At 41.3% G+C, this 27,812-nt stretch overlaps 1 protein-coding gene across 4 annotated transcripts in view; it reads left to right on the top strand.

The window, feature by feature from the left end:
* THSD7B (thrombospondin type 1 domain containing 7B) overlaps positions 1-27,812 on the top strand; it is a 702,862-nt gene that overhangs the window by 533,731 nt on the left and 141,319 nt on the right. For all 4 annotated transcript variants that reach the window (XM_077320192.1, XM_077320193.1, XM_077320190.1 and 1 more), the window contains 2 exons: positions 5,580-5,774; positions 17,901-18,164. In XM_077320192.1, coding sequence (XP_077176307.1) covers positions 5,580-5,774; positions 17,901-18,164 — 459 coding nt within the window. The remainder of the gene's footprint in view (positions 1-5,579; positions 5,775-17,900; positions 18,165-27,812) is intronic.

The following is a 27,812-nucleotide window of genomic DNA, read 5'->3' as shown; positions in this document are numbered from 1 at the left end:
AGTGTCCATTATTTTGATCAAAGTGTTTATGCATTGAATATTTTCCCCCTTGACAGATATCAAGAAATTAATTAGGGGGTCTATGCTTGCTACATGCAAATGGCCTGCTCGTTTTCATAAGTGGATGTATAATTGGGTTCCTGCAACCATGCTGATTCACATATGGTACTTATGAGTCAATTAAAGTGCCCTAACAAGCAATTACTAGCTTATTGTTTAATTTACTTTAGCAAACCCTGTTGTTCTCTTCAAAAGTTTGCATATGTGTAAGTCTACAAGTAGACCATTGTGTATGCCTGAAATGCTGGGAAAACACATTTAAAAGATCAAGCATAATTGAGTCAGAATTTTAATGCTGTTCAAATACTTCCTCCATTATGTATTTGTGTATGAATTAAAAGTTCTATGAGTATCAATAGTTTGCAGGCTAGGATATAAATATTCTGCATGTCAAAGAAGGAGGGTTATGATATTTGCTGGCAATTAAGAGAACATTTTTAAGGAACCTTGAGCCCATACTATTGAACACACTTTACATGGGATTGCCCTTGAAGACCACTTTGAAATGTCAGCTTTTGCAAAACATATCAGCTCAATTATTTTCTGAAGCAAGGTGAAGTGATCATACTACACCAATTTTGTAGTCACATCATTGACTTCCAGTGATTACCCATCAAGCATTGTGTGTCCTTGGATATGGGTATTTATATGACTGTTTCCTCCATTATGTTCCACATTGTTCACTCTGGTCATCTGAATAGGGCCTTTAAAAAAATCCCCTCCTGTAGACAAGTGCAATCTGTTATAGTAACTAGGTGATAATGGCTGAGCTTGGATTCAGATAGCTGTCAAGATCTGTGAATAGTAGTAAATTAGCATATAAATACTAGACTTAGCAAACAGACATGAGAATGAAGTTTGAGTCCAGTGGCACCTCCCAAGTCTACTAAAGGTCCACTCTGGGTACAAGCAGGAACTGAGAGACTAGCATGTGAAGATGCACATTCCTTTAGATACATTGAAACAGATTTCCTTAAATGTTACATATAGATGGAGAGGTTAGTTAACAAGATGGTCTGATTCGAATAAAGATGCATAGGTAACCCAACAATAAATATGACTACGATAGTAAGACATGTAAATAGCAACAAATTTGCATATGCAGATAATAAAAGAACAACAGATGTGAGAACTAAGTTTGAGTTCAATAACACCTATATGACCCAACAAAATTTAATTCTGGGTACCCGGTATCTTGATTAGTCTCAAGGGGCTCTGTTGACCTCAGCATTGTAATAACTTGTAATTCAGCAACCTCCCATTCCAGTCTGTTTCTGAAATTCCTTTGCAATAAAACAACTCCTTTGAGGCCCTGGAAGGTTGTTCTTCTACAGGTTTCTGTGTTTTGTGATTTTTGATGTCAGATTTGTATCCATTTATCCTTTGAAGTATTGTTTGACCTATTTCACCTATATTTTATTTTTTTTACTAGCTTCAAAGCCCGTTACTAAAAACAGGCCCCTGGCTAGGCAGCTTAAGGTGGCTTTGGGCCGCAGCTCACAGCCAGATCAAGTGGGGCGGGCAGGGGCTGGGCAGCTCATTAGCAGGCCCGGGACAGAGCTCCTTAGCAGGCAGTCAGCAGGCCAGGAGGCCCTCGTTAGCAGGCCCTCCACCAGGACCCTTTGCTCAGGGCCCTCTCCCTTTACCTGCTGTTGGCTCCAGGCACTGAGGCACATCTGAGAGCAAAGAGGCTAAAGTCCAGGGATGGAGGGCGGGAGCGGCAGGGGCAGGGCCAATCAGGATGCAGTCAACTTGGACAGTCGGACACGTTCCACCCCCCAGGCTGTTTCACAACTATATAGAGGAACCATGGATAAGGATTATTAAATTTATATCTCACCCCTCCTGACAGGTCGTTTCAGGGTGGCTTACAGAGTAAAAAGGTCCTAGTAGCCCCAATACAATAAAACAATAAAATCAAACACACTCCCCCCATTGACAATAAAACAATATAACAGCAACAAGATGGCAGGCAAAAAAGCAAGATACCTCCTAATAGCTCCCCCTACTGCCCATACCCTGCCAACAGAGTTGTAAACAAGCTGTCAGATATACTTGCCATGCATCTAAGCTCAGCAATTGACGTAGGGCTGGACCCACAGAGACAACGGAAGGGCATTTTTGGCATTTAATGGCATATACATTGTTGATAGACGAACAAGTGAATGAGCCTGTGGTAGTGTAATTGATGTTAGGTTCAGTGATTGTGTATGTGGCAGCAAAGTTGGCATTTTGGGCTTATTGTAAGCTCTGGTACCAGTGTCCATATTTAAATCAGAAGTTGTATCATTGTGGGTAAAGAGTTTTTTGAGACTTAGGAAGCTGATTGTGGGGAAGAAAAGGTTTGCCCCACAGTGTTTTTAGTATACGTGCTGCTGATGTGAGCATGCCCCACAGTCCTTGTGAAATTGAGCTGTCATTATCCAGTAGAAGTTGTAAATTGTTGATGATGCATTGAACTGTTTTGAGTTGATAGCTGTAAGTGACCAGTGGTGGATTTCTGTTATTGTCCCTTTGGGGCCTGCCTTGCGACAGGTTTTCCCTGGGTATCATTCTGGCTTTGTCAATCTATTTCTTTGCTTCATCAAAAAGGTTTGTTGTTGATCCCTCAGACGAGAATCTATGCTTGTAGGATTGGATTCCTTTATGTTGAAGGTATGACGATAACCTTCCTACTCACTTTTGTTCAGAGTTACACAAGTGGTAAACGATGGGGGAACTTCCTGATTGTTTATAAACACGAACACACAAGATTTTGTCAACAAACTCCAGCTTGTATGACAAATTCTGGAATATTAGTTGGCAAAAGGGAATTTTCCTGCCAATAATATATGTTTGCATATAGGAATAGATGATCAGAATTGTTTCTGTGCAGATGATATGGGTTTTAGATTGCTCTGCTGCTCTGAAATGTCCAACCTTCCCATGCTGTCTTGCCTCTGCACACCAAGACAGTTCATTGATTGTCTTATACATCCCATTATTTGAATCTTGGTTGTGCTATGTACCTTGGTTCCAATGCAAGGCAGAATTACGATCACAGTTTTAGGGGGCCTTAAGTGTTTATTTGTTATTAAATTTCTAAATCAAGCCTATTAACACAGCCGTCTCAGGGCGGTTTAAAACATTGTTAAAAATACTATAATAGTTAAAATCATTGAAACAATTTAAACTGCCAACCAGTTGGTGATATAAGTTCTTCTGATTGGGGCAGGCAATTGGTTTGCAGCAGGAGAGGCCCTTTATTTTTATTTATTTATGTAACTGCCTTTGGGATTGTGATCCTTGTTGATAGCATTCTCTCTCTATTTGTAACAGTTTTTTTCCTTTGGGTGGCCAATGTTTCAAAGAAATAAAAACTCAGTTATCAGCTATTTGGGAAAAATTATGAATATAGTGATGATTTAAAATGTTGCTTAAATCTAAAGAAGCTCTCTATATATTGGCCTTTGGCTCACAGGTATGGGGAAGTTTTAGTCCAAAGACTGCTCCCCTGTACAGGGGAACAGTCTTTGGACTAAAACTTCCCCATACCTGTGAGCCAAAGTTGTTTAAATTCTGTGAAGAATAGATCCTAGGGAAGGACTTCACCAGCAAATACTAAGTTGGAAAAACAACCACTGATAACAACCACTGATGAAAATACCTTTGAAAACGGTTTAAATCTGGAGGCCGTTTTGGTTGTTCTATGACAATTAAAAGAAGGGATAAGACATTTATATTTCTATTTATTGTTAAATTGTTTAAATGTTTATTATAGCCTAGGATAGGTTCTTTCTTCTGTTATCATACTCATTTCGAATCGTCCTCTTTTCGTGGTGTACTCTAAATCTAAAGAAACTGCAAGAATCTGGGTAGGCTCATTTAAAGTATAGGGGGGAAATCCCTCTATTTAAAAAATTGTTATTATTTTTCTTCCCTGGCATTCTGTTAACTCAAAGCTTAATCTGCTACGCTCCAGGAACATACATTAAACTTTATCCTACTTTTCCTCATTTTGAAATTCAATCTATTTCAGTTGGCAGAGGCAATGAAAGCAGCATGGGTAATCAGTAAAGTGGGGATTAATCTGTGATGTTCATAATGACATGGCCAGTTTATTGCAAGATGTAATAACATCGTCTCTGCTCAGGTTTTGCATCATTCCACAGCTTTATTGGACAAAACCTGAGTCTTTCACAGCATCACAGAGCTTAACTAGATAACTGGAGCTGAACTGTAATATGTGAGAAAAGCATCCAGCCATTGATTAGGGACGAGATTCTCCAGGGCCTCCGGAAAAGAGCATATCTAAGATCTATGCGCGATGGACATTATTTTAATCAAAATTTTAACTTCAGCTTGTCATATTTTTATTGGTGTTCACTTAAGAAGATTGATGTTTAATTAATGATAAATTAACCAAAATAACATAATTTGAGAAGGTCTTAAAGGGCTCTTACACAGATTTGCTCAGAAATCATTTCAAATTTCTAGATTCTCTTATCTTTGTCTCTCCCCCTGATTCTGAACAGGATCGGGATAAATGGAATGATATCCCAGGTTCCTCTATGATCCTGCAGTATGGATTTTTATAAGAGAACGAATGGAGATGCCTTATTATGACACCTTTGGTATTTCTAGCCTGCTTAGTCAAGTAATTGATTAAGAATTATTCTACCATGCGACAAGCCATTGTTAGGCATGAAGCTGCTCTGTCAAATTTGTTGCAGATTAAATTGCTGTGATAAAGCATTGAGAGTAAAGCCATGTGGGATCAATTTTCATCTTTCTTGTGGTAGTTGAGCATTACTGATGTTACTTGGATTGCTCAGGTATGAATAAGGATTGCTGAGGCATTGTTTGTATTGACATAATATTTTGACATGTTCTTATGCTGATGGGCCACCAGAAAAAGACAGCTGATATAGACAGCACTCCTTTCTCAGTTGAAACAATTTTCATTGTTTAATAGCCCCTCCCAAATAAACACTTCTGAACACTTCTTTACTATATGTTAATAAAACGTATGGTTTGTTCTAATACATCTCAATCATAGTATGGATTTGTATGGCCCTAGTGCCTTTATTTCCCCCTTTAAACAAAAGCAGGGTTCACAATGAATCTTAGAAGGATTCCCAGTTGTTTAGATGTTCAGAACTTTCCCACTGTGCAGATGAATTGGAATATGTAAGCCATTGCGTGCACTTTGTTTGGAATTTTTCTAACCCATGAAACTGCTTGATTGACTCTTTTGGTATCTCAGGAAGAACTTGGAAAAGAAGGGAATAACTCCATTGCTGTTTTTGAACAACACATTATTTACTACCAGATCTTGTTTGGGGTTGTTGTTTTTTTGGGGGTGGGGGAATGTTTTTACATTATATGGTACATTATGTATGTGTTTTTAATTTTTCTATCAATATCTTTAATTTTGCAAAAAGAAAATGGAGGTGACTCCAAAATATGTATGACTTCTTAAGAAGTAATCTAATGATTCTGCATGCACTAATAAATGAATGTATCTCTGTTTTATCTAGCTGTTACATGTGTTTTGGAAAGCGACCATTCAGTAGATGTTGGAGAATGCCTGAAGTGGGCAGAACCTATGCCTCCTCTTGTTCAGGAGTGCCAGATTCCTTGCAAAGATGACTGCACATTCACCCCTTGGTCTAAATTTACTGCATGTTCTTCAGACTGTGGCTCAACAAGGACCAGAAGACGAACTCTCACAGGTGATATCAGTTTTCCATAATTCATTTTCAGGCCTGGATTTAGTCATGAGAGTTTAAAATTTGTCATATGCAGTTGAAGTATCGTTTGTGGAAGGATCTCGTTTCTGTAGCCCAAACCAATTCTGTTTGTCCCAGCTTAAATGTGATGCATCCTGTCAGTGCAGCATCCTCCCAAACATTGCTAGTAAGCCAGCATTGTATCTCTAGCAGTTTACAACTAGTTGCATGCAGTTTCATTTGGGCACCTTCTGCTGTCCCTCCAGAGTCATTTTTAAATTGGGTCACTTTTAAATCGAGTATTTTCTGTATATAAAAATACCAATTGCCTATCCTGACACCTAGAATTTTGCACCCCTAAGCATATGGCATCTGTTACCTTGAGATCAGTCATATTGGGAAATAGGAAAAGCACCTTAAGAATATGTTCAAAGTGATTACAATGGCTGCGATGGTGATTTCTTATGGTTTTCATGACAGTCAACAATCACATGACAGAGAAAAAGAACTTGCAAAAATTAGTCAGTCATAAGGTATTTGCTTATTCTTTTAGCAGTATTGCATCATTTATTAATTTTAACTAAATGCATAAAAATATTTGAATTAAACATTCTTGAAGATAATGCAAAGAACCCTCCTGTGTTCTTTTTAAGGCATGAAATATATTTGGAACAGTGAACAGCGAAAAAGCAAAAGGATCATCTTTATTTCTAGCTTCTGAGTCTCTGAGCAAACAAACAAAAGTGTTACCTCAATACAATGATCAGGCCTTCAGTTTCTCAAACGTACTTTGGAAGGCTTTCTCAGTAGGTGGGTTACTCAGCAAATGCCTGTGTAGTAGTTTTATAGGTTCACAGGAGGAAGTATTCAGGAGTGGACAGCCTTTATATACTTACTAGGCAAAAAGCCTGGTGCAGTTTAAAATGTGGGTGCTAGCAGCGGAATAGTGGGGGAATGGGAGGTGGCGGGCGCATGGGGAGGCTGGCTCTGTGAGGTACGGAGTGGCTCCCCCTCCCTGCTCCTTACCATAGAGTCTGAAAATGGTGGTGTGAGTGTGCAGTGGCCTTAGGACTGGCAGCCCTTGTCCTGGTTGCTACAGCCACCTTGCTGCCGCCGCTGCCAACCTTACCGCTACCACCACCTGCCTCGCCACCACCGCTGGGCAGAGCAGCAAGCAGGGCAGGGCTGTGCGGTCCAATGCGCTGTATGGCTAGGGAGCGTCTGGCCACAAGGCTGCTATCACACTTTGCCGCCAGCTCCTGGGGGCGGGCGCTTTGCTGGGTGTACCCAGATTGGCCTGTGGAGACAGAAGCAGTGTCCAGACACCCTGACATGTCCTGAACACCATCCTTAGTGGCTCTTTTACAATATTAGAGAGCCACTAATGGTTAAGATTATGAGGTGTATTTGTTTATTTAATTCAAATGCACAGACTCTGCCTCTCGATAAAAATGTCCTTGAGGCTATGACTACTATAATGCAATACATTATCTAAGATATTGAACAAGCAGCATAAAACAGAAAAGAAACAGAGAAAATATAACAACCTGCAGTCATAAAACATCAACACATCACCAATTGGCAGTAAACATTAGGACTTGGAGAAAGGGGCACAAAGGAAAGAGCCAGATGAAAATATTAAAACACTTCAAATAGAAGCTTGGAAAAATAAAAATGCCCTTGCCTGCTGCCTAAAGGACATAAGATTTGTCATTTATATGGGGATGGAGTTCTACAGTTTTGGTTGCACAACAGAAGAGTCTCTGTCCCTTGTTACATATATTGAGTGGGGCACATGGATCAGGGCCTCGGGGGATAATCTTAAAATGCAGGGAATTAGTATCCTTCTGAACATTTGCTCCTTAAGAAGGAAATCTAGGGTCACAACACAAAGTCTAGCAATAGCAAACTATCTCTGTTCATCTTGCCTTGAGAACCCTACACCTTTACTGTAATTTGACTGCAACTTAGTAACATTTTACACACTCAAAAAGAAGTCATCTCTAGTAACTTACTCGTCTCTGAACTCATATACTCACCCCCTCCCCAGGCACTAAGATCTCATTCAGACTAGATGAATTACACCTGATAGAAGAGCTTTTTGTCTGCCAAGATAATTACAAAGTTGGCAGACTGCTAAGGCATATCTGTCTCAGATTTTTTAAATCCTAGAGGACCATATAGAATATTTCTATTGGACAGCAGTTCACAGCTGGCTTATTGCTGGCCCTGACGAACTCTTTGTGGTGAAAATTGGTGTTGGGTATAGTTTTTGTAGCTGAGACATGACAGTAGCACATGGATAAGAGATTTGGTATGCCCTCCATCCTTGAATTATAAATTTAGCAACTGGCTCTAGGCCAAGACTAACCTATCAAACTTAGTCCCAGCCCCAATTTTCAGCATAAGAATACTGTTTACTTTTGAGGCTGGCTCTTCTTGCAGCTCAGTAAGGTATCTTTCAGTAGTGGTAAGGAATTTGGAGGCATTTTTTCAGCCCAGTTTATGCCAAATGCACATCTCTAATAGGCATAGCATCTCTTTTGAATCCTACATGTATAACCAACTGTCATACTGTTCTTCACCTCAGTAGCTTCAGCCCCCAGATTCTCATTTCTTTTTTGCTTCTCCTTTGTTTAAATCAAACTTCTGAATCTTTATTTTTGAACCATTTTGTTTTTGTATATCACATTTTGACAGTAAAAGGTATGCATTATAATGTTACTAGCAAGAAAGCCCATTGCAACCAGGAATGCACAGATCTCTCTCTCTCTCTCTCTCTCTCTCTCTCTCTCTCTCCATCACAGCAGGAGCCATAGGAGGTAATCAGGGCTCATTTGTAGCAGGGAATCAGGGCTCGTTTGCAGTTTGGGGCAGCCCTCTCTGTCACTCTCTCTCTCCCTTGCAGCAGGAGCCGTATCAGGGAATCAGGGCTCGTTTGCAGTTTGGCAGGGCTCTCTGTGTCTCTGTGTCTCTCTCTCATGTGCTGGCTCTGGCAACGAGGTGCATCTGAGAGCAAAGTGGCTAGCGTCCAGGAACAGAGGGTGGGAGCTGTAGGGGCAGGGTCAATCAGGGCGCGGCAGGTTTGGCTGGCTGCACCCTGATTGGCCCTATTCCAACTCGGACACCACAGACATGTTCCACCCCCCCCCAGGCTTTTTCACAAATATTAAGAGGAAGAATAGATAAGGATTTGTTGAACTATTGCCAAATATTTTCTTAAAACACAAGTAACAAAATGGGGAACATTTGTTCACCTCTGATTGCTTGTTAATTTCACAGGGGAGTGTGTTAACTGTCTCAGTGTTCTTAAATGTAGAGAGAACTTCCTGTCCGCAATTGACTTATGAAGTTTAGTTCTGGGTATAAACACAAGACATCACTGGATTCAGATTTGTTCTATTGGTTCAGACCAACATGTTTACGCACCTGAATGTATCCAATATATTCTGAATCTACCCAATAGACTATTACCAAGCTACCAGGGCTTTAATGTACCAAGCTACTAGGGCTTTTATTATTGGCATCAGTAACATAACATACCCTAGAAGTCAAGTTGCCAACCTCCAGGTGAAGCCTGGAGATCTCCTGGAATTATGTATTGTTTCCAGCAATGTCCTGACCAGGAGTTCGCTACCCTATGTAAAAGTCTCTCCAATCCTGATGACCTTTATCCAAAATTTATTTCCTGTCAGCAGCATAAGAATGGAGATAATTCTTTTATCGTCTTTGTAACATAAAGCTTTAGCACTGAGAACTTCCCAGAAACAAGATCCTTGAGAAATGGTAGACTGCCACACTTTCTGCATCCTAGGTTTTAGACAAAGGGAAGAAGGATGAATAGTTTAGAAGGCAGCTGAAATTTTCTGGAAGAGGGGGGGGGTTAGAGACAGAGCTCTCAAAACAAAATTACTCTTGTTCAAATTATCATGAACTACCTTGCTCTGTTTTTTTCAGTGAAAAGTAGCAGTTAGGCAATTCATGTATAAAAAGAAGGTTGTTAGGACTCAAGACAGCCAGGAAGTCTCAGCCACTCAGGTTGTTCACAGTAGAGGAAAACAGGATCAGTATTTGAAGGATTAACTACACACTCTTTTCTGTTATTGCTTTCCTTCCAATGTATCCTGGCTAAAAACAGGATTCAAACTAAGGCCTGGTTCAGAGACTGAGATAGAGACCCCCGTATCATGTGGGAGAAACAGGCACATGTGCTTCTTCTCGGCACACTCTTGATATAAATTGTGATAAGGCCACTTTGCAATTCATTGTGTCTGTGGAAGGGGAGAGAAATCAAAGAGAACATTGTGTAGGATTGTATTCATGGAGCACCTGCATCAAAGCTTACTTTATGAACACACAGCCAAGGTTGTCAGCTGTAGGATCAGGGAAAGCACCAGACTTAAGCCTTGCACCAGACGGACCAGTATTAAAGATTCTTTTCTTTTTTTCACTGCATAGGATTTTTCATTTTCCACAATGGATTCACTGAGGTTAAAACCAAAGATTTCCATGAGGAGAGGTGCTTAGTATCTGTTTCCTTATTCACCCCCCCCCATTTACTCCTGCCCTCAAGATCCTTTTTATCTTCCTTGGAAAAAGAATTAGGTAGTACACTGTAACATTCTTTGGTGAATACATTTAACCTATATGACAGTCTTTTGCTTCTCTACAATAAGTGCAAAAATATGATACTCACTCTTCACATCTGTTTCTTTATTGAAGTTTAAAAACGATCTTAACATTATTTTGGTTTCCCTGTATGCTAAAGCATTTGAATATGGAAAGACCACCTCCAGCATAATACCTTTCAAACTCACATGAGAATTATTTTGGAATATAAGGCCTATTTTTTTAAAAAAATCCACAAATGCTACTTTACACAAAAATGTCCATTCAATTAATGCTTTATGATAAGAACATAACTACGGGTTCTGGCAAACAATGACTTGAGAGGGAAAGAGTAATAATTCCTGTTGGTTTTTAAGCACAGGCATAATTGTTAATGCCATTATATTATAAATTCTTTCTCAAAAAGAATTAACAATAATAATGTTTTAAGCAAGAATAACTCCTATTCTTTAATGAGCCATGCTCATGAATAAAGCAGCTTGATTCTCTTGTGTTCATACAATGAAACAGTGTTATTCAAAAGCCAGGTCGTACCTACAATTGCAGAATAACCTTTAATTGGTTGCATGTTACATATTTTTTTAAATAAAGAAAGCAAAGTGATAGCTGCTGTGCATGCTCTCATTCTTGAAACCTCTTTGTACAAGATATATTTTCTAAAGCTGTCATGTTTAATTTTTTTATCCTTTGTTGTTTAAGCCTTTGATGTATCACCTTGGCTAATGAAACACAAGTAACCAAAACCTTCCACTTTTAAGCAGAAGTAGAAAACATGAAATGTTTATACAAGGCAAAGGAAAATATTTCTCTTAATTAATTGTATTTGCTTGAACTTAGTCTAACTTAACATATGAGATATGGTACCGACTTGAGGCTGAATTAATGCTGTACATGGATGTGTGTCATTTTCTTTCCAGTCTTTCTTTTTTCTTGAAAACTATGTTCTTGATGGAAAGAGTGGCTTTAACCCTTTTCCTTTTCTGTTTTTCCACTCAAAATTAACCTGTTTGTTCTGGGAGGATATGTTGGCATCTAAATTCCCTCCTCATATATCATTTAGAAAATTTGTCTACTGCCTTTCCAGACCTCCTGAAAACAATAAAACAGAGCCACAGCAGTACACACAAATAGCAACCAAAGTATTGCAACAAAATAATTGAAAGTTAATAAAATCATGCCAATAAAAGCAGCTAATTAAAGCAACCCAGGGTGTAACAGCACATAAAACTGTGGACTAAAATTATATTGAGAAAACATTTTTAGTTAGAAGCCTGAGTAAAAACAAATCTCTTCCAGCAGATTTGTGTAGGTGCTAAAAACCAAGGGAAACAAGATTATAGTTGTGGGACCCCACAGTGTAAATGTTCCAAGGTTGAGCAGCAGTCCCCCCAGCACCCACTTTTGGAATCTATCAGCCAAGTAAGAACAAAGCCCATGAACCATGGTGCCCCACCCACCAGCTTCTAGAGTTTATCATGGTATCAAAAGATCCTGACAGGTGCAGAAGAATCAGTAGAAATACACATCCCTTGCCAGTGAAGATCCTGTCTCTAAGCAACCAGGGCTCTTTTTGTTCCAAACCCAAGCCTGAATCTGAATTGAAAAGTGCTTAGAAGATAAGCTGTTTCCTCCTAATTTCATAGCTGAAGCTGCATAGTACATACCTGCTCAAGGTCTTGAACAAGAAAGAAATGTTAGCCCAGGTTGTAATTATTTAGGTCATTGAGACCTCCAGGGATGTCTTCTTCAGGACATTAAAGGCTGCCAGAACTACAGCCTCGTATGATGAGTCATGTATTTTCCTCTGGACCCACCTGAGCCTCCCCCACTTGGGAAGGGGCTTTGGCTCAGTGGAAGAGCCTCTGCTTTGCATGCAGAAGAGCCATGTTCATTCCTCAGTCTATCCAGTAAAAAGGACTAGGCAATAAGTGCTATGACAAACCTCTGCCTGAGACTCTGGAAAGCCACTGCCAGTTTAAGCAGACCATACTGAAATTGAGGAGCCAATGGTCCCATTCAGGATCAGGCAGTTTCATGTGTGTTCCTACAAGCAAGCAATCCCACCTTGACAGCAGTGACCAAGAATGACAAGCCTTAAGGCTAGACATGATGGACTGCACAGTTCTAAGCAGGTTGCCCACGTGTGGCTGCACCAACTGAAATTCTTCCATACAGCTAGCACCAGACTATGTTCCAATTGCATCCTGAGATTTAACTGAATCAAATATGGCATCCCAGTCAAAGCCAATGCAAGAAATGTCCACAAAAATATATTGCAAAAGAATTAGCGTTTTCTCGGTCAACCGCCTCAGCTGTCTAAGAGTGCCCCCCCCACACACACAAACATCTTGTCAGTCCTTACAAGGTGTTGCTTAACACTTAACTTCTCTCATTAAATTAGCATCCCCTCCAGGCTCATTTTCATTTCTGTGGGAGGAAGTTGAACATATTTTCATCTAATGGGTAGCTTTGTCTCAAAATTGTAAAGCTACCTAATAGGCTTGAGCAAATATCTCTTGGTTATTCTAAACTCCCTCAATATAGGTTGTCATCAAGTTGGTATATAACTGCAAATTCAGGCTGGTTTTGTAGGTAGTGGATTTTATGGTTCTGAACCCCCTTGCTGTATGGCAAAAGAGATATTTGGCCTGGCTTGGAATAAGAGAAGTCAGAATCAGGCTAGAGGCTCTAATGCTAAAGAAATCTGCCAGCCAATCACTGTAGGCCAAATGAACGTAAATAAATTCTTATAGCAAATTCTGCCTGTTCAGTATAAGGGGGCCTAGAGGTAGAGCAGGAGAAAAAGGCAAAGCTATTTCAACATGTAAACAGTTCCTCCACAAGTATTGCTAGCTTCCAGTATGCTCTGTAGCAAAGCTACCTGGGGCATTTTTTTATTTTTAAGAATGGGGTTTTGCATTGTTACGCAATGTCTCTTTCTTAAAAATCAACTTCAGCCCCCTCAGTACAGCAGAACCTTACCACCCTGGCTGCCTTTTCTGGAGACACAAATCCGGGGTGGACTGGGTGCAGCAGGGAAAGTGCTCCCCTGTGTGGACCAAGGATGAGGCAGAGCAACCTGCCCTGGCCCAAACACCTGGTGGCAGCCCAGGGTGACACCACCAGTGCAGAGTGGGTCAGAGTCTCAGCAATGGGAATTGGCAATTATTATTGACTTAGTAATGGAATATTGGAAATTGCTTCTTTGGGTACTCAAACCTCTGTTATGATAAACTGGACATTCATGAGTGACCACACTTCATATCCAGGCGTGTGTTTAAGCATGCAGTTTTAAGGAGTTGGTGCCATTGAAGCCTTTGGAAGCAGGGGCAGCAATTTCTGTCTCTTACCTCTCCTATTGCAGACCCCCATTTTGTAGCCATGCTGTTCCTGCAAATCACCTGGAACAAAACCAGAAGAACTAAGTGTTCTATGAGCCAGTGTAGTATAGTGGTTAAGAGCAGTGAACTCTAACCTGGAGGATCAGATTTGGTTCCCCACTTTTCCACATGAAATGCCCTGGGGCTAGGACCAAAAAGCATACCACCCTACCTGGCCCCAGAGCACCAACCACAGTGATTTATGTGATAGTCAACTTGCTCTGTACGGGCCTACCCTTGTCCCTGATTAGGAATCTGCAACTGGTCCAGAATACAACAGCACGGGTTCACATGAGAACATACTGGAGGATCCATTTGCGGCCTATTCTTAAGCAACTGCACTGGTTCCCAGTTAAATTCCAGATCAAGGTCAAGGTTTTGGTTTTGACCTTTGAGGCCATCTGTGGTTTGCGCCCAGCTTACCTGAGGGACACCTGACTATACCCCTCGAAGAGTGCTTTTCTCAGCCAGTAAACTGATTGGTGAACCCCAGCCCTGAAGAACTGTATCTGGCCCCTCCCCAGAAACACAAGATGCAAGACGGGGCGATAGCTGGCCAGGTCCCACAGGTCCAATGATGGCTTCTTCAACAGACATCATAGAATCATAGAAATGTTGTACTGTTTATAATCATTGTACATTAATGTTAACTTTACCCAAAGATTTGATTTTGTCTCACTCTCTGTGTTAATAGAATTCATTTTATTCTTAAGTCCACAGCTACAGTATACTTGTAATATTATTCATAAGGAGCATCCCTAAGCAAATGCCTGTTAAAAGTTAATTTGAGGTCAGCCTTCTTTGCAGTTTGTATTACAAAACTTTCCCCCCTTAAGCCTCATGGTCAAGAAAGGCATGTTAATCTTCTTTAATTATGAACTCAGTCAAATATGCAGTGCAGAGGCCTTGAAATTGAATGTTTTGTGTGAAGAGCAAATAGATTTCTACTGGAACACACCCCCCCCCCCCCGCCTAATTCAACACTTCTGTTAATGCTGAAAAACCACTTCTATTGAAAAGGAAACAGGAAAAGTCTTTCATTAAGGCTGCAGTGTCTTGAGAAAAGTAATTTTGATAATAGTTTGTTAAAGCTGACTCTAAGAATGTCAACGTGCGAAACAAAAAAACTGATGGTTGGAAAGTAAAGTGGAGTGAAGCATGCTTTTTTTGATGCCAGTCAGCTGGATTTTGTCAATATCTCTAGTATCTGGAGAAAACTTGTAGTTGGCTTAAGCACTTTGCTGTTTCAAAGGAAAGCTTGACAGGTGCTGAGTGTGCAAACCTATTATATTAGCTGTTAATACAAAGTGAAATTCACTCATGGATGCTGGGACGCAATGCATCAAAAACATATGAGTTGTCCTTACAGAAGAAACCAATTTTTGGCATAGATTCATGGGCTTGCTGAAGACAAAAGAATGGAGGGGGGGATTACAGTTGCTTTTCTAAGAGTGTATTTACTCTTTTAGGCTATTTCTAGCAGGTTAATATTATTACTTATTACATTTTTATACTGCCCTCCCTTGCGGCTCAGGGCAGTTCACAACATAATCCAGTACAGTAAACATCATATAATATGCCCCCCAAATGATAATTTAAATAAAATTGAATCAACTTTAGTAAACATTTAAAACATTAAAACTATTCAAAATGTTTGATCATAACTTGTTTGATTGTCCGGACAGTAAATTGACTTAAGATATACCTGAGGGCCCAGTAGGTGCTATCAGCTAGTTCTGGCAAATGGAACAAATGGGAAGCCAGTGTTGAAGAAAGGATGTAAGATGGGACAACAAGTGGAGCAGAAGGTTACTGGAGGGAATAAATCCTAACAGAGGTTGGAATACACTGCTTGGATTGATATGACCCAATTGTCTGTATATTTGAGGGGAGGAGAGGAGAGGGTTTCCCAGCTACTTTCTAAAGATCAGAAATGCTGAGCTAAACATTTGGGAGGTTCTAGATTAGGAAACGTTAGTCATTTTTATTTCAGAATTATGTGTATATTCCCATGTAAATTATTCTTCGAAAGGAAGAATAGGAAGAGACCCAGGCGCCCAGAAGCCATGGAGCAAGGGAACGCGGATATTTCCAACATTCCAGTAGGCAGCCAAGGTGCCAATGGGCCCTCTGATGATGTACGACCATGTATTGTCAGACAATCCAGGTTCTGTGGCAGAAACCATGACAGGCCCTCCCAGTGTCCCACCAGCCAACACCCTCATGTGGCTGCAGTCCTCCACATGGGGGAAATATCGGCAGAACAGTACCACATGTGGCAGTATGAAACTCCGGACCACCTCCTCCGGGCTAAAGTGCCGGTTGGCAGCTCGATGCTATGCCCTCCATGTGGAATTGGCCGAAAGGATTCATAAAATTCGTTGTTAGGTTCCTTACTGTCATAGGAAAAATGGTAACTTCCTGTATGAAGCCATCCTCACATATTTCCCCCCTTCCGGAGTAGCATCCTTTCCCAGTGGAATCCCAGTGTCATTGAGTTGGAAGGGGCCATACAGGCCATCTAGTCCAGCCCCTGCTCAATGCAGGATCAATAAAGCATCCAGTATAAGTATGTGTTCAGCCACTGCTTAAAGACTGCCAGTGAGAGGGAACTCATCACCTACTTAGGCAGCTTATTTCACTGCTGAACTACTCTGACTGTGAAAAAATTATCCTGATATCTTGCCAGTACTGTTCTACACATAGTTTAAACCTGTTACCGTGGGTCCTATCCTCTGGTGCCAACAGGAACCATTCTCTGCCCTCTTTCAAGTGACAACCTTCGGTGATACATTCACTTTTTAAAATATTTAATGGCACCAGTGTGATGTTGATAGCCAGTGTGGTATAGTAGTTACTGTTTTGAAGTAGGATTTGGGAGACCCAGGTTCATATTCCCACACTGCTCTGAAATCTGCAGGGTAACATTGGGCCAATTGTACTGTCTTATACTAAACTACTTCACAGGGAAGGGAGAATCATGTACAATCCTCTGAACTCCTTGAAGAAGGGCTGGAATAGAAATGAATTGCATATATAGCCTTATGGTTCCCAGAAATCCTTTTTTTTTGTCTGCTGATTGATTAACCCTGAATTATTATTATTATTTCTTAATGTTTTTATTTTGTGTGTGTGTGTAGCAGCTCCAGAAACCTGCTATAATCAGCTTACAAAGCAAAAAATAAAATAAAATTACAAAGTATTAATTAAAATCCAGCATTTAAAAACCCAGCCCAGCATGCAGAGACTATAGATAATGACCACTGGTGGCTTAGTACAAGAATTTCCACAAATAGTATTCAAAAATCAACACTTTAATGAAAAGCCTGACTGAACATTTTGCCCTGGCACCTAAAAATAAAGCAACATAGACATTCCAGAGATAAAGTGGTGAAAGTGAATATTACAGCTGTACCATGGTTGCTTTCCTCAGCAGACTATTGAATGGCAGTCCAGATTTGGCATATCTGCCAATGAGGTGATTATGAAGAAGCTCACCATGTGTCTGACCCATTCAGATAATACAACAAAGAATCCCGTCACATGACTGAGTGAGCAAGTGGCTTTTGAGAAGGCTCAGGCTGCTAATCTCTACTAGAAGAATGGACTGAAGACCAAAATGCAATATTTGCAGAGGATGAACTCAGAATCTTTGTGCAGAGACAATTAGAAAAATAGCTTCCGAGCAGCAGAGATGCCACCGACTCAATCTATATTGTAGGTTTCTCTAAGCAACCATTAATTGCAAGGCAAACTGTGAGGGGAAAAATGACATTAGATAATTATGGAAGAAATGAACATTCATTGCCAATTTTTTTCCCTGGGATAATGGTAGGGAGGCAGTTGCTGTCTTTCCATCCTTCTTAGTTTTTTCCAGAGCAAAAAATATTTGCCAACTCCTTGAGGTTCCCTGGTTGCCCTGGAGACAACTGCATTGTCTTGGCACTCCAGAGTATTGGCAGCAGCTAATGGATGTCTTTGAACCAGTTCCTCTGTATTTACATTTCTGATTGTGTTAGTTCTAACTGCATTAAACTCCTTCAAGTATAAATAATATGACATATTGTTATCAAAAGCAGCAGATGTTGCACTAACAAGCATATTTTCCCAATCTGAACAGGGAGAAGCAGAAAGCGAGACAAGTGCCAGAATACAGAACTGTATCCTCAGGTTGAAACAGAACAGTGCCCTTGCTCAATATTTACCACCTGGCCCCACGGAAATTGGTCAGAATGCATTATTTCTGTCAGCAAAACGGAGCTTCAATTAGAAGCAAGATTCCATGGATATGCCAAAGAGTGTGGTGAAGGTGTGCGATTCCGAGCTCTTACCTGCTATGATAAGACTGGCAGGCTTATGGAACCCTCTCACTGTAACCATTCAGGTAAGATGACTTATCATGTGTGTGGGGAAAAATAAGGCATAGAATCAGCCATTTGGAGAACAGGGCATTGAGCTGGAAAATGCCTGAAAGCAATTCTTGTTAAATCCTCTCCATCCTCAAAAGTCTCCTAACAGCCATATCACAGGAGAAATAAATAGTAAGGCATAATTTTGCATGAGGATGTAGGCTGTCATACTTGCAATGTCCCCAGCCCTTCCTCAGATGAGCAGCCAGTTTGAATGGGAGAGTTTTCCCATCCAGTATTTTCTGGAAACTAGGGGGGAAATGGTTGAATTGACTTTCCACTGACATTGGTAGTAGCAACCCTTCACAGTATACTGATTCCCTAGCAAGGTGATAAGCTTTCGCTGAATCATATCCAGGATGTCTAGTTTTTTCCCTTTAAATATGTGTCAGGAAAAGATGGGAAAGTGCTCTGTAGAATCTGATAACAACACCAACAACAAAACATCTGGGAGTGAATACCCCTAAGTAACAGTCTGGCAGTAATTGTAAGTAGTAAGTAATTAGTTGTTGAGTTCTGCCACCCCATACTAGACCTCATTCTACAAGTTTTGCAAAAGGGTGTTGCAACAACAGAGATACCTGCATTTTGTGGTGTTTTTAGTAATAGCTGTGTAGTGCTGTCTCTCTGAATTAAACAGGGAACCAAAACAATAGCTATAAAAAAAACATTCACAACAGAATTGTTTTGCTTTTATGTAAATATGGATTCCTCCTGGCTTTCCTCACTGCTTGATAGGAGGCATACCTGACAAAAAATGTTATTGATGGTTCATCTTCTCCGCCCCCAACTTCAGTCAAGCATCCAACCTTTAAACAGTTATAAAAAGGAAATTTAATGATAGTGTGTATATGTAGGTACTGTTGGAATAGTGTTCAAATGCTAAAGGCCTTGTGGTGGGGTGGAGGGTAGAGAGGAGAACTTTGAGGCAACTGCCGACTGGACTGAAGAATGTCTAACCCTAACCACCCACATTCAATTAAAAAAGAGAGACACAGACTTTGAATAAATAATTGATAGTGTATAAGCTATATGATTTCTAAAGGTACTTTATTTGGGAACCTGCTAGGCCAAGAATGGACCATTGGACACTCACTAAGAAGTCTTTCTCTTATGAGGAAAGGAAGAAATCTTGATGGGGTGATTCCCAATGTCCAAACAAGGGAGGGGAGGCAGGAACTAATTTTCAGCTTCTTGTCTCCAGCCCATGAGTCACCCTCTTCAGTCTACTTTGACTACTAAAATATATAAGAAAAAATAGAAGGACAACAAGACAGTTATACTAGCAAGTGATATATCAGATGAATTAAGCTGAAACAGGAAGGGAACCTGTTTACTGGTTTCTGGTTGATGTCTTCAGGAAGGGCAAGATGTTCTTTCCTCAGAGGAGAAGGACCCTTCATGGTGAATATCCAATTGTCTTTTCTCCCTCTGAGGTAGAGGACATCTTTATAGGGACTTCATAGAGACATGTCCTCAATTAATTGGCAGGTCAAAGTCATAATCATTGAGAATGTCATGTAGCACTCTCCTGCCGAAGGCAACGTCAAGCTCAACTGCACGTGTTATTTTTGTAAATTCTAAAGGAGAATAAGGAGGACTAAGTTGTTTCTTTACATAATTCCTCTACCATTGCATGCCTGATGAACACAGATCATAGATAGTGAACCCAGTTCCAAGACGCTCCTAGCCACAGTGAGGGTAGTTAGGAACAATGTCTTCCTTCTCAGCCACTTGAGTGAGACTTCCCATAGCAGTTCAAAGGGCGGTTTTGTAAGTATGGAGAGAACTTTAAGTAAGTGTGGAGAGTTTCCAAGTAGGGAATCTGTACATCTTTGAAGGTCCTTTCAGGGTTATGCCTCAGAGAAAATAGATGATGTGGGGGTGACATGAGATGCTTTTTCCCTTGAACGAGGGTAGAATGGAAGCTAAGGCTGCAATCTGTTGTTTGAGAGTAAATGTTTTAAGTCTTCTTCTGACCCTTTCTTGCAAGAAGGTCAAGATAGAAGCAAGATTAGGTTTCAGTGGGTAGATCTAATTTCTACTGCACCATTGGCTTTCTGTGATGTATTGTACACTCTGTTTGTGGACTGTCTTCTGGAGACCAATAGAGTCTCTGTGATCTTGGCATTATATCCTGGATCCCTGAACCGTCTCATCAAAATCTCAATCTCCAAGTGATCAAGCACAACCAGTGTGCGTCAGTGCCAAACTGGGCTCTGTTGCAGCATGTTTGAGGACATCAGTACCCTCCACTGACATCTCCTGTAGAGTCAGTCTGTATATAAAAGAAAGCAAAATAAAGGGCTCATGGCAGCTGGTGAATATTGGGCACAAGATGGGGAATACACATGTGATGCATACCCCTTTTCCCTGAGGCACCATTGAACACCAGCCTGACACCACCACTGTTACCTTACCATTCCGAAACACTTATCCCTTTGTTAGTAATCACATTGTTTTATAATTCCCTTTTGTTAGTACTCATTACGTTTTTGCTCTTTTTCTTGTTTTTGAGATGTGCTGCCTCACTCCATCAGCCTGTATCCTCAGTGGGGAATGATACCTTGTTAGCATTATGGCTGTTGTGCTGTTTATGTTTATGGAAAGTAGAAAAACCAAGCACAAAGAAGCACAATATAAAGATACTCTGTACTCAAGGAGTTCATTCACTCTTGCACTGACAGAAAATTCATGTAAGGCAGCTTCTTGAGAGTCATGGTGTTCTTCAGATTTTTTGCCTTTTCAGAATGTTAGGGGAGGGGCCATAAACCCACAGTTTATTTCTTGAGGAGAGCCTCAAGACTTTGTATGTTAATTTTTTTATAAGTATCCCCTATTGCAGAGTCACAAATTCTTGTAATTTCTTCAGTAGGAAATGGTTTGATAACATTCTCATGTTACAACTGCAAATAGGGAAATATAAGTTTCCAACAAGGTAAAATCTGTAGTTACAACTTGATTTCTTCATTTGGAACATGAATTTATAGTAAAGGAGTACAGATACAGTACATGGATTCCTTACCTCACAGATTATGATAAGTTTTGCAGTCATTAAAAAAAATCCTTCCCTCCTCCCAAATGTAGCCATTTTTGTTTGTGTGTTTTTCTGTACTCCACCTTTCTCACAATAATTCAAGATGTTTAAAAGAGGAATTAGTTTATAAATTTACTTTCATTTTTCCTAATCTTTTGCCTACATCCGTCTAGAACAGGAAACATGGGAGCAGACTACATAGGGTCTGACAAACAAGTTCTAGTTAGCTATCTGGGTAGAAAATATTGTGACCCCACCGGTCACAGCAAACTGCTGATAGTGGGGCTGGGTTTTATTTGGAGGCTGGTTGCATGTGTTTCAGGAGGAGGGGAAAGAGGGGCAAAACTGAGATACTGGTGGACAAAGAAAGTACAGGTATGAGTGATGACTTCTTCAGGTTTCCTGTCCTTCTCCCAGATGAAAGATCTGTCTCTAGTCTAAAAGTGCTGCTGCTGAATGCCAGGTCAGGCCTCATTCAAAATTTAACTGTAGATGACAGGCCAACTGGTATGCATCACAGAGACATGGATAGAGGAAGACGGAGAGGTAGCTCTCTCCCATGTTTCCTAGATTTGGTTGTCAGAGAAGGGGACATGGCCTGTTGAGCCTCTGTGGCATTCATGGCATGCTTTGTTACCCAGAGTCTCAGTGATGAATGTACATAGCTCATGCTAGGAACAAGCATTTCTGTTGGTGTACTCTCTTTGTCCAAATGTCTCCATGCCTGAACTGACAGTGTCAGTTTCAGATTTGGCATTGAGGAATCCAAGGTCTTTAGGGACTTGAGTGTCCACATTTAGGCTGCTCTGACAGGAAAAGGAGTCAGGACTCCAAAGCCACCATGGAGGAAGTTTAAAACATACAGTTGTAAAACCCATCCTAAAGGTGTCCCTAGACTAAACAAAAGAATTCCAGCCCAGTCCAGTGCTGTAGGTTTTATGTCATGTAAACCATTTTTATTGGAATTTAGATTAATAACATAGCCAAATTTAAATTTTGAAACTTAAACTTAAGTAATTTCATTTGGTATGGTTCTTTTGTTGACCCCCCTCCCCGAAGTCAATGGGATTTAAAAATGCTTATGTTTAACAAACGTTACCCCAAGTTTTACTTTTATTAATATTTTTCTGGTTTTATACATCATTGTCAGTCCTGCTCTGTCTTTTGACTTCAGCGTAGCTGACTCTCATAATTTTTAAGTCTAACCAAGTATCAGCCTCCAGCACTTTGGCTGATGCAGCCCATTGACTGCTGTATAAAGAATGAACTAGTACTCAGTGAGAATACTACAGATGGATCCCCATCTCTACAACTCAGGCTCCTGTAAGCCTGTATGAAAATAACTATAGGTAAAGGTATCCCCTGTGCAAGCACCGAGTCATGTCTGACCCTTGGGGTGACGCCCTCTAGCATTTTCATGGCAGACTCAATACAGGGTGGTTTGCCAGTGCCTTCCCCAGGAAAATAACTATAGTGCCCTACAAAACTGTCTATAATTTTGTGAGTGATACAGAGTTTGGTTATGCGTATGAGGACATGTCTTTCAAGCCCATCATTTGAAAGATGGGAAAAGATAGTTTGGTTGGAAGTTGCATATTCTGAGCAATGGGATGGAGAAGGCTGCACTTCACCTGAGCCCAAGCCTGCCTCCGAATGTACATTTTCCCATGGTCTATTTTTCTACCAACATATTTGCACTATAGATTTTACTTATAATTGCTGATACATGAATCATTGTTTAGATATCATCATGTTATGCAGGTTGAAGCTTTACTTCTGTGTTACATGAAGCAAAGGCTAGAGCACAAATAAATCAACCCCTGGGTACCCCTTGGTAACACTGTAGAGCAGTGTTTCTCAATCAGGGGTCCAGTGACCCCCAAGGGGTCCATGGGGGGAGGGGCCAGAAGGGGTCCCTGGTATTTCCCCTGCTGCCTTAGCTAGGCTTGGGAACCGGCCATTTCCATTGTTCCCCCTTCCGCTCAAGCATGAGTGGTTTAGCCAGCTGATGGTTTTCCCAGCTGGGAGGAGGTGGAGCCTGCATACTTATTCACAGTAAAAATTTCCTACTGTCTCTCCCCCGCCCACAGTCCTCATCAAGCCTGCTTATTTGTATCTATGCTCCTTGGAGAATGTTCCTTTCCCGCAGTGCTTTTGGGAGGCTCTGTTTTTCTGCCTAAAACTGTGAGCTTTGTGAAGTTAAGGGATCCACGGTTTGTGTGGGGAGGATGGTGGGGGAGAGAGAGAGATAGGGAGAGAGTCAGACAGACAGACAGACAGACAGGCAGAATGCTGACTCTTAATAGCCCATAACTCCTCCCCCTGCCTCCTCTCCTGCTGCATGCTCTGATAGCAAGGAAGAAGGCAGAGAACAATTTTTTTTTGGGGGGGGGGTTCTGTATAAAGCTGGTGAGCTTTGTGATAGAGATGAACAATTATTCCAGGGGATCCCCAGATCCCGCCTGGAGGCTGCCATCTGTAGCTGAGAGCTACTGCATCTAGATCCAGTGCAAGGACTGTGCACAGCCTGCATAAGGATTCCTTTCTCCCCAGGGTTCCCTTTGCCCCGGCAGCCATTTCTGACCCTGAGAAAAATATATTCTCAGGACCTAGGATTGCCAACCTCCTGGTGTTGCCTGGGGATCTCCGAAGAACATGTCCACATCACACAGATCATTTCCCCCGAAGAGAATTGCTGCTTTGAATGGTGTACTTTATGACAGCTGAGATGAAACTTCCTTGTTTTGCTCAGGAAAGGTTTCCTATTTAGCATATTGCACACACAAAAATGAAACTAACTTCTTATTTAACAAGCATTTTATTTTATTAGTGATGATACTACACACACTGGTGCTTTCCCATCACAGGAATTGGGGTTCCCGGGCCTCTTCCTGTGTCCCTAGAATTGACATATGTATTAGACCCACCCCACTACCACCTACGTTTGACTTTCACACATTGCTAAAGATGCCAACCTCCAGGGGGAGAGCTGGCAATCTCAAAGAAGTACAAACTGATCTTCTATACTACACTACCGGCTGGCTATTTGCTCTTCTTCAGGGAAAAGGTGCCTGAGATGGATCAAGAGGCTGTGGCTGAAGCCTGAGCAAGGGGACCGGACATCTCTGGGCAGGACAAGGTGTCCTCCCTCCACCAGAAGCCTAGAGCCTGGCCGCAGTTTCTTCCTCCTCATCTTCCTGCAGTGTAACCTTGTAGAAGCCAGCCCCGCTCCTGCCAACTAACCATAGGAACATAAGAGAGGCTATTATGGACGAGTCCAGCCCTCTGTGTCACACAGTCACCAAATCCCAGGGATCATCAAGAGGTCCACCAGCAAGGCCAAAGCTTCAGAATCCCCCCCCCCCACATACACACTGTTGCCCCTCAAGCACCAAGAATAAGACCATCACTGCCCCAGTTATAAGAACAAAAAGGTGCCATGTTTGATCAGCCCAATGGCCCATCCAGTCCACCAGTCTGTGTCACGCAGTGGACAAATATCAAAGGTCATCAAGAGCCCTTGTGCCACAAAGGAAAGGCCATGTGAATTATAAGTCTCCAGGGTCCCTGTACTAGAAACCAACCAAAAGGAAAGTGCTTTTGGAGTTTTGGCCCTGTTGGTGGACCTCTTGATGGAGTTTTGACCAGCCCCCCCCCCCCCCCGGAATCTCTAGCAATGTGTGAAAGTCAAATTTAGGTGGGGATGGTGTAGATCTAACAGATATGTCAATTCTGGTGACACTGGAAGAGGCATAGTAACACCACTTGTTGCGATGTGGGAGTGGTCTGCTGATGTTACACTCAGTGGGAGTGTCTGGATGATGTCGCTTCTGGTTGCACATAACTTCCAGGGGTGTGGCTAGCTGACATCACTTCTGGGGACCCTCAAAGCCTGAAGAATACATCAGGGGGTCCTCCATGGTATAATGGCTGAAAAATACTGCTGTAGTTATAAGCTTAGGTCACTTGCTGCATTAATGATACTTTTCAGGGGGTAGCTGTGTTGGCCTGCAGTAGCTTAGCTAGATCCGAGTCCAGCTATCACCTCTGAGCACCCCAAGGTCAGTGTAGGAGCTTTTGAGAGTCAAAGCTCACTTTGTCAGATCGTGTTGCTTTAAAATTAATGAGCTGAGGCACAGGGGGGGATTTTATATGATTCTGCCCCTCCTGCATAGCTGTCAGTCTTGCTGAACTGAGGCCTCAGTTCTCAGTCATTTATTTGCATAAGCAAAACAGAGCAGCCTGTTTATTTAGTCTTCATTGTTTTACACCGTTCGCTTTCCACTCAGGAAGGGACTGTGCCTAATCCTTCTTCTTCCAGGGAATGACTGTTGTCATTGTTACCGATACTTGGTGTGATATATGGTATGCCGTCAAAGGACCTCAGTTTCTGTGAGGCACCTTTAGGCTTTCTTTCGGAGTGTTCAGCTGTTAAAAGTTTGTTAATTATAATGATGAAATATGCTAGTGGTGGATGCAGATGAGATTAGCGCCAATTAAATTAGACGTGCATCTGCTTCTCAAGCAGCTTGAGAAGAGGGGGGTTTATTCCAAGCCACATCCCAGTTTCACCCAAGTATTTTAGCATTTTTCTAAGTCACTGTGCAGAAAATTTCCAATCAGAGTGATAGCCCAGGGAACATCACCGATTTCTATTAAATGCTAACCACATACAATTTTTTCATTCTATCCTTAGATCATTGTTTCTTATCCAATTAATATACTTTATTGTGTTTATGGCTGGAGTTTCACAACCCAATGAGAAGAATGGTGTGTGCAGGTTTCATTGTTTCATTTTAGATATTTATATCCCGCTTTTCTCCTTAATAGTAAATACTAGTCTTTTTTGTTGGGGATGAGAATCTAGAAAGGTTCTGATTCTAACCAATGCTTCCTTCTAGACCTGTCCACTTTTGTTACCCACACTGGTTTATTCTTGTTGTTTCTCCTTTTTCCATCACACTAGCCCAACACAGGTAGAGGAAGAGCAAAGCCAGATGTAAGAAAGGCCATACATCTCGGTCTGCCTAGAAAATACAAATTGCAGCCTTGCATGTTTCTAATTTGTATCAAGATTGTCTGGGAAGAGAGAGTTTGGTTTAATCCTTCAGCTGCTGCTGGTTTCACTGATTGAACTGCCTGCTTTGCTAGTCTGTTTCTAAAGAAAAAATACATGTTTTGGAAATATACATCTTTTTTCTATTAAAATGCTAATAGTGCAATGGAGTTGGTGTTGATTAGCAAAACTGAATGAAGGTTGAAGAATGAAGTCTCTTCCTTCCTTTGTATATCCCAATGCAAACTGGATGGCACATACCAGAAGTTTCCTGCATGATCTTGGTGAACTCTTGTTTTACCTCAACTGGACTCCTAACAATTGTCTTGATTTTAGATGAACACTATTATGTGTTAACTATTAGTGAAGAGTCCTCAGAACTGTACATAGGTTGGGGGTCTTGATGTCTTCTATTGTAAAGCAATTGTAATAACGAGAAGAACTCTTGTGATTATATTGCAGGGATTCCCAACCCAGAGTCCATGGACCCCTGGGGGTCTATGGGAACTCTGGGGGAAGACTGTGGCCTTTCCCCTCCTGCCTTAATGAACTCCAGCACAAGCTAAGGAACCAGCCAGGAGAAGTTTACATAAACAATACAATTTTGACTCTGGGCGGGTGGACTCCAGTGATTGTGTTTTTATTTGTATTTTTTTTTTCATTTCAATATCATTAAATTTCTTTGTATTATCAGCTGTGCAGCTTTGCGAATCCCAAGCTAGTAAATTGTGACTTGAGTTTGGCAGATTTTTGCCTACATTAATCAGCCAATAGCTCCTCAGTCTCATCTAATTTTTGAACAAGACACTTAGTTTTGTATTGAAACTATGTTATCCAAGCTGTCATGCCATCTGAAATGAAGCTATATTTCATCTGTGCTTGCAAGAAGACCTTGCAGATATAGCCAAATAGATGACTGTCCAATCTCTCCTGCTAGTAATACCATACTTTTGTTGAAGTCCATACATTATGAGTTGTCAGAATAGTCATTTTGTTCAGTAAAAGGTCAAAATAGCGACAGCAGAAAGGAGCACTTGACGGGATTGTTATTTATAATACTCAAGTACAAAGTGCATACAAAATCTGAGTGGTCAAAGTCTACTTGTAGTGTATGTGAGGGAGCTGTTGCTACATAATGAAGAGTTAAGCTGGTGCCTAAAATGGCTAAGAGCAAATGTTGTCAAGCATGGCTTCTGGACAATAAAATAGACAGGAGAGACCATGTGCAACCTAGTAGAGATAAGGCATCAAACTTTTAGTGGACCTCCCTGAGATGGACACTCCCCTTTTTAAGTGTTTCCAGAAGCCTTGTACATGGCCATCACAGTGTCCCTGGATGAGGCCAACCTCTCTCTACTGACCTGTTGTCCACAGAACTAACCCCCCCTACCCTGGCAGTCACCTGCAGAGCAGGTGGCAGCAGTTCAGGGCTGACTCCCCAATTCCACCCTTTCTCCACAGGTGAGGTGACTAAAGTCTGCCTGGATCTGGGATCTACCCGCCTGGTAGTTGGCTTATACCATGGGCCTC

Source organism: Paroedura picta, chromosome 2 (assembly GCF_049243985.1).
Source record: "Paroedura picta isolate Pp20150507F chromosome 2, Ppicta_v3.0, whole genome shotgun sequence".
NCBI lineage: Eukaryota > Metazoa > Chordata > Lepidosauria > Squamata > Gekkonidae > Paroedura > Paroedura picta.
The sequence above is the reverse complement of the archived record's forward strand: the minus strand, read 5'-3'. Positions and strand labels throughout refer to the sequence as shown.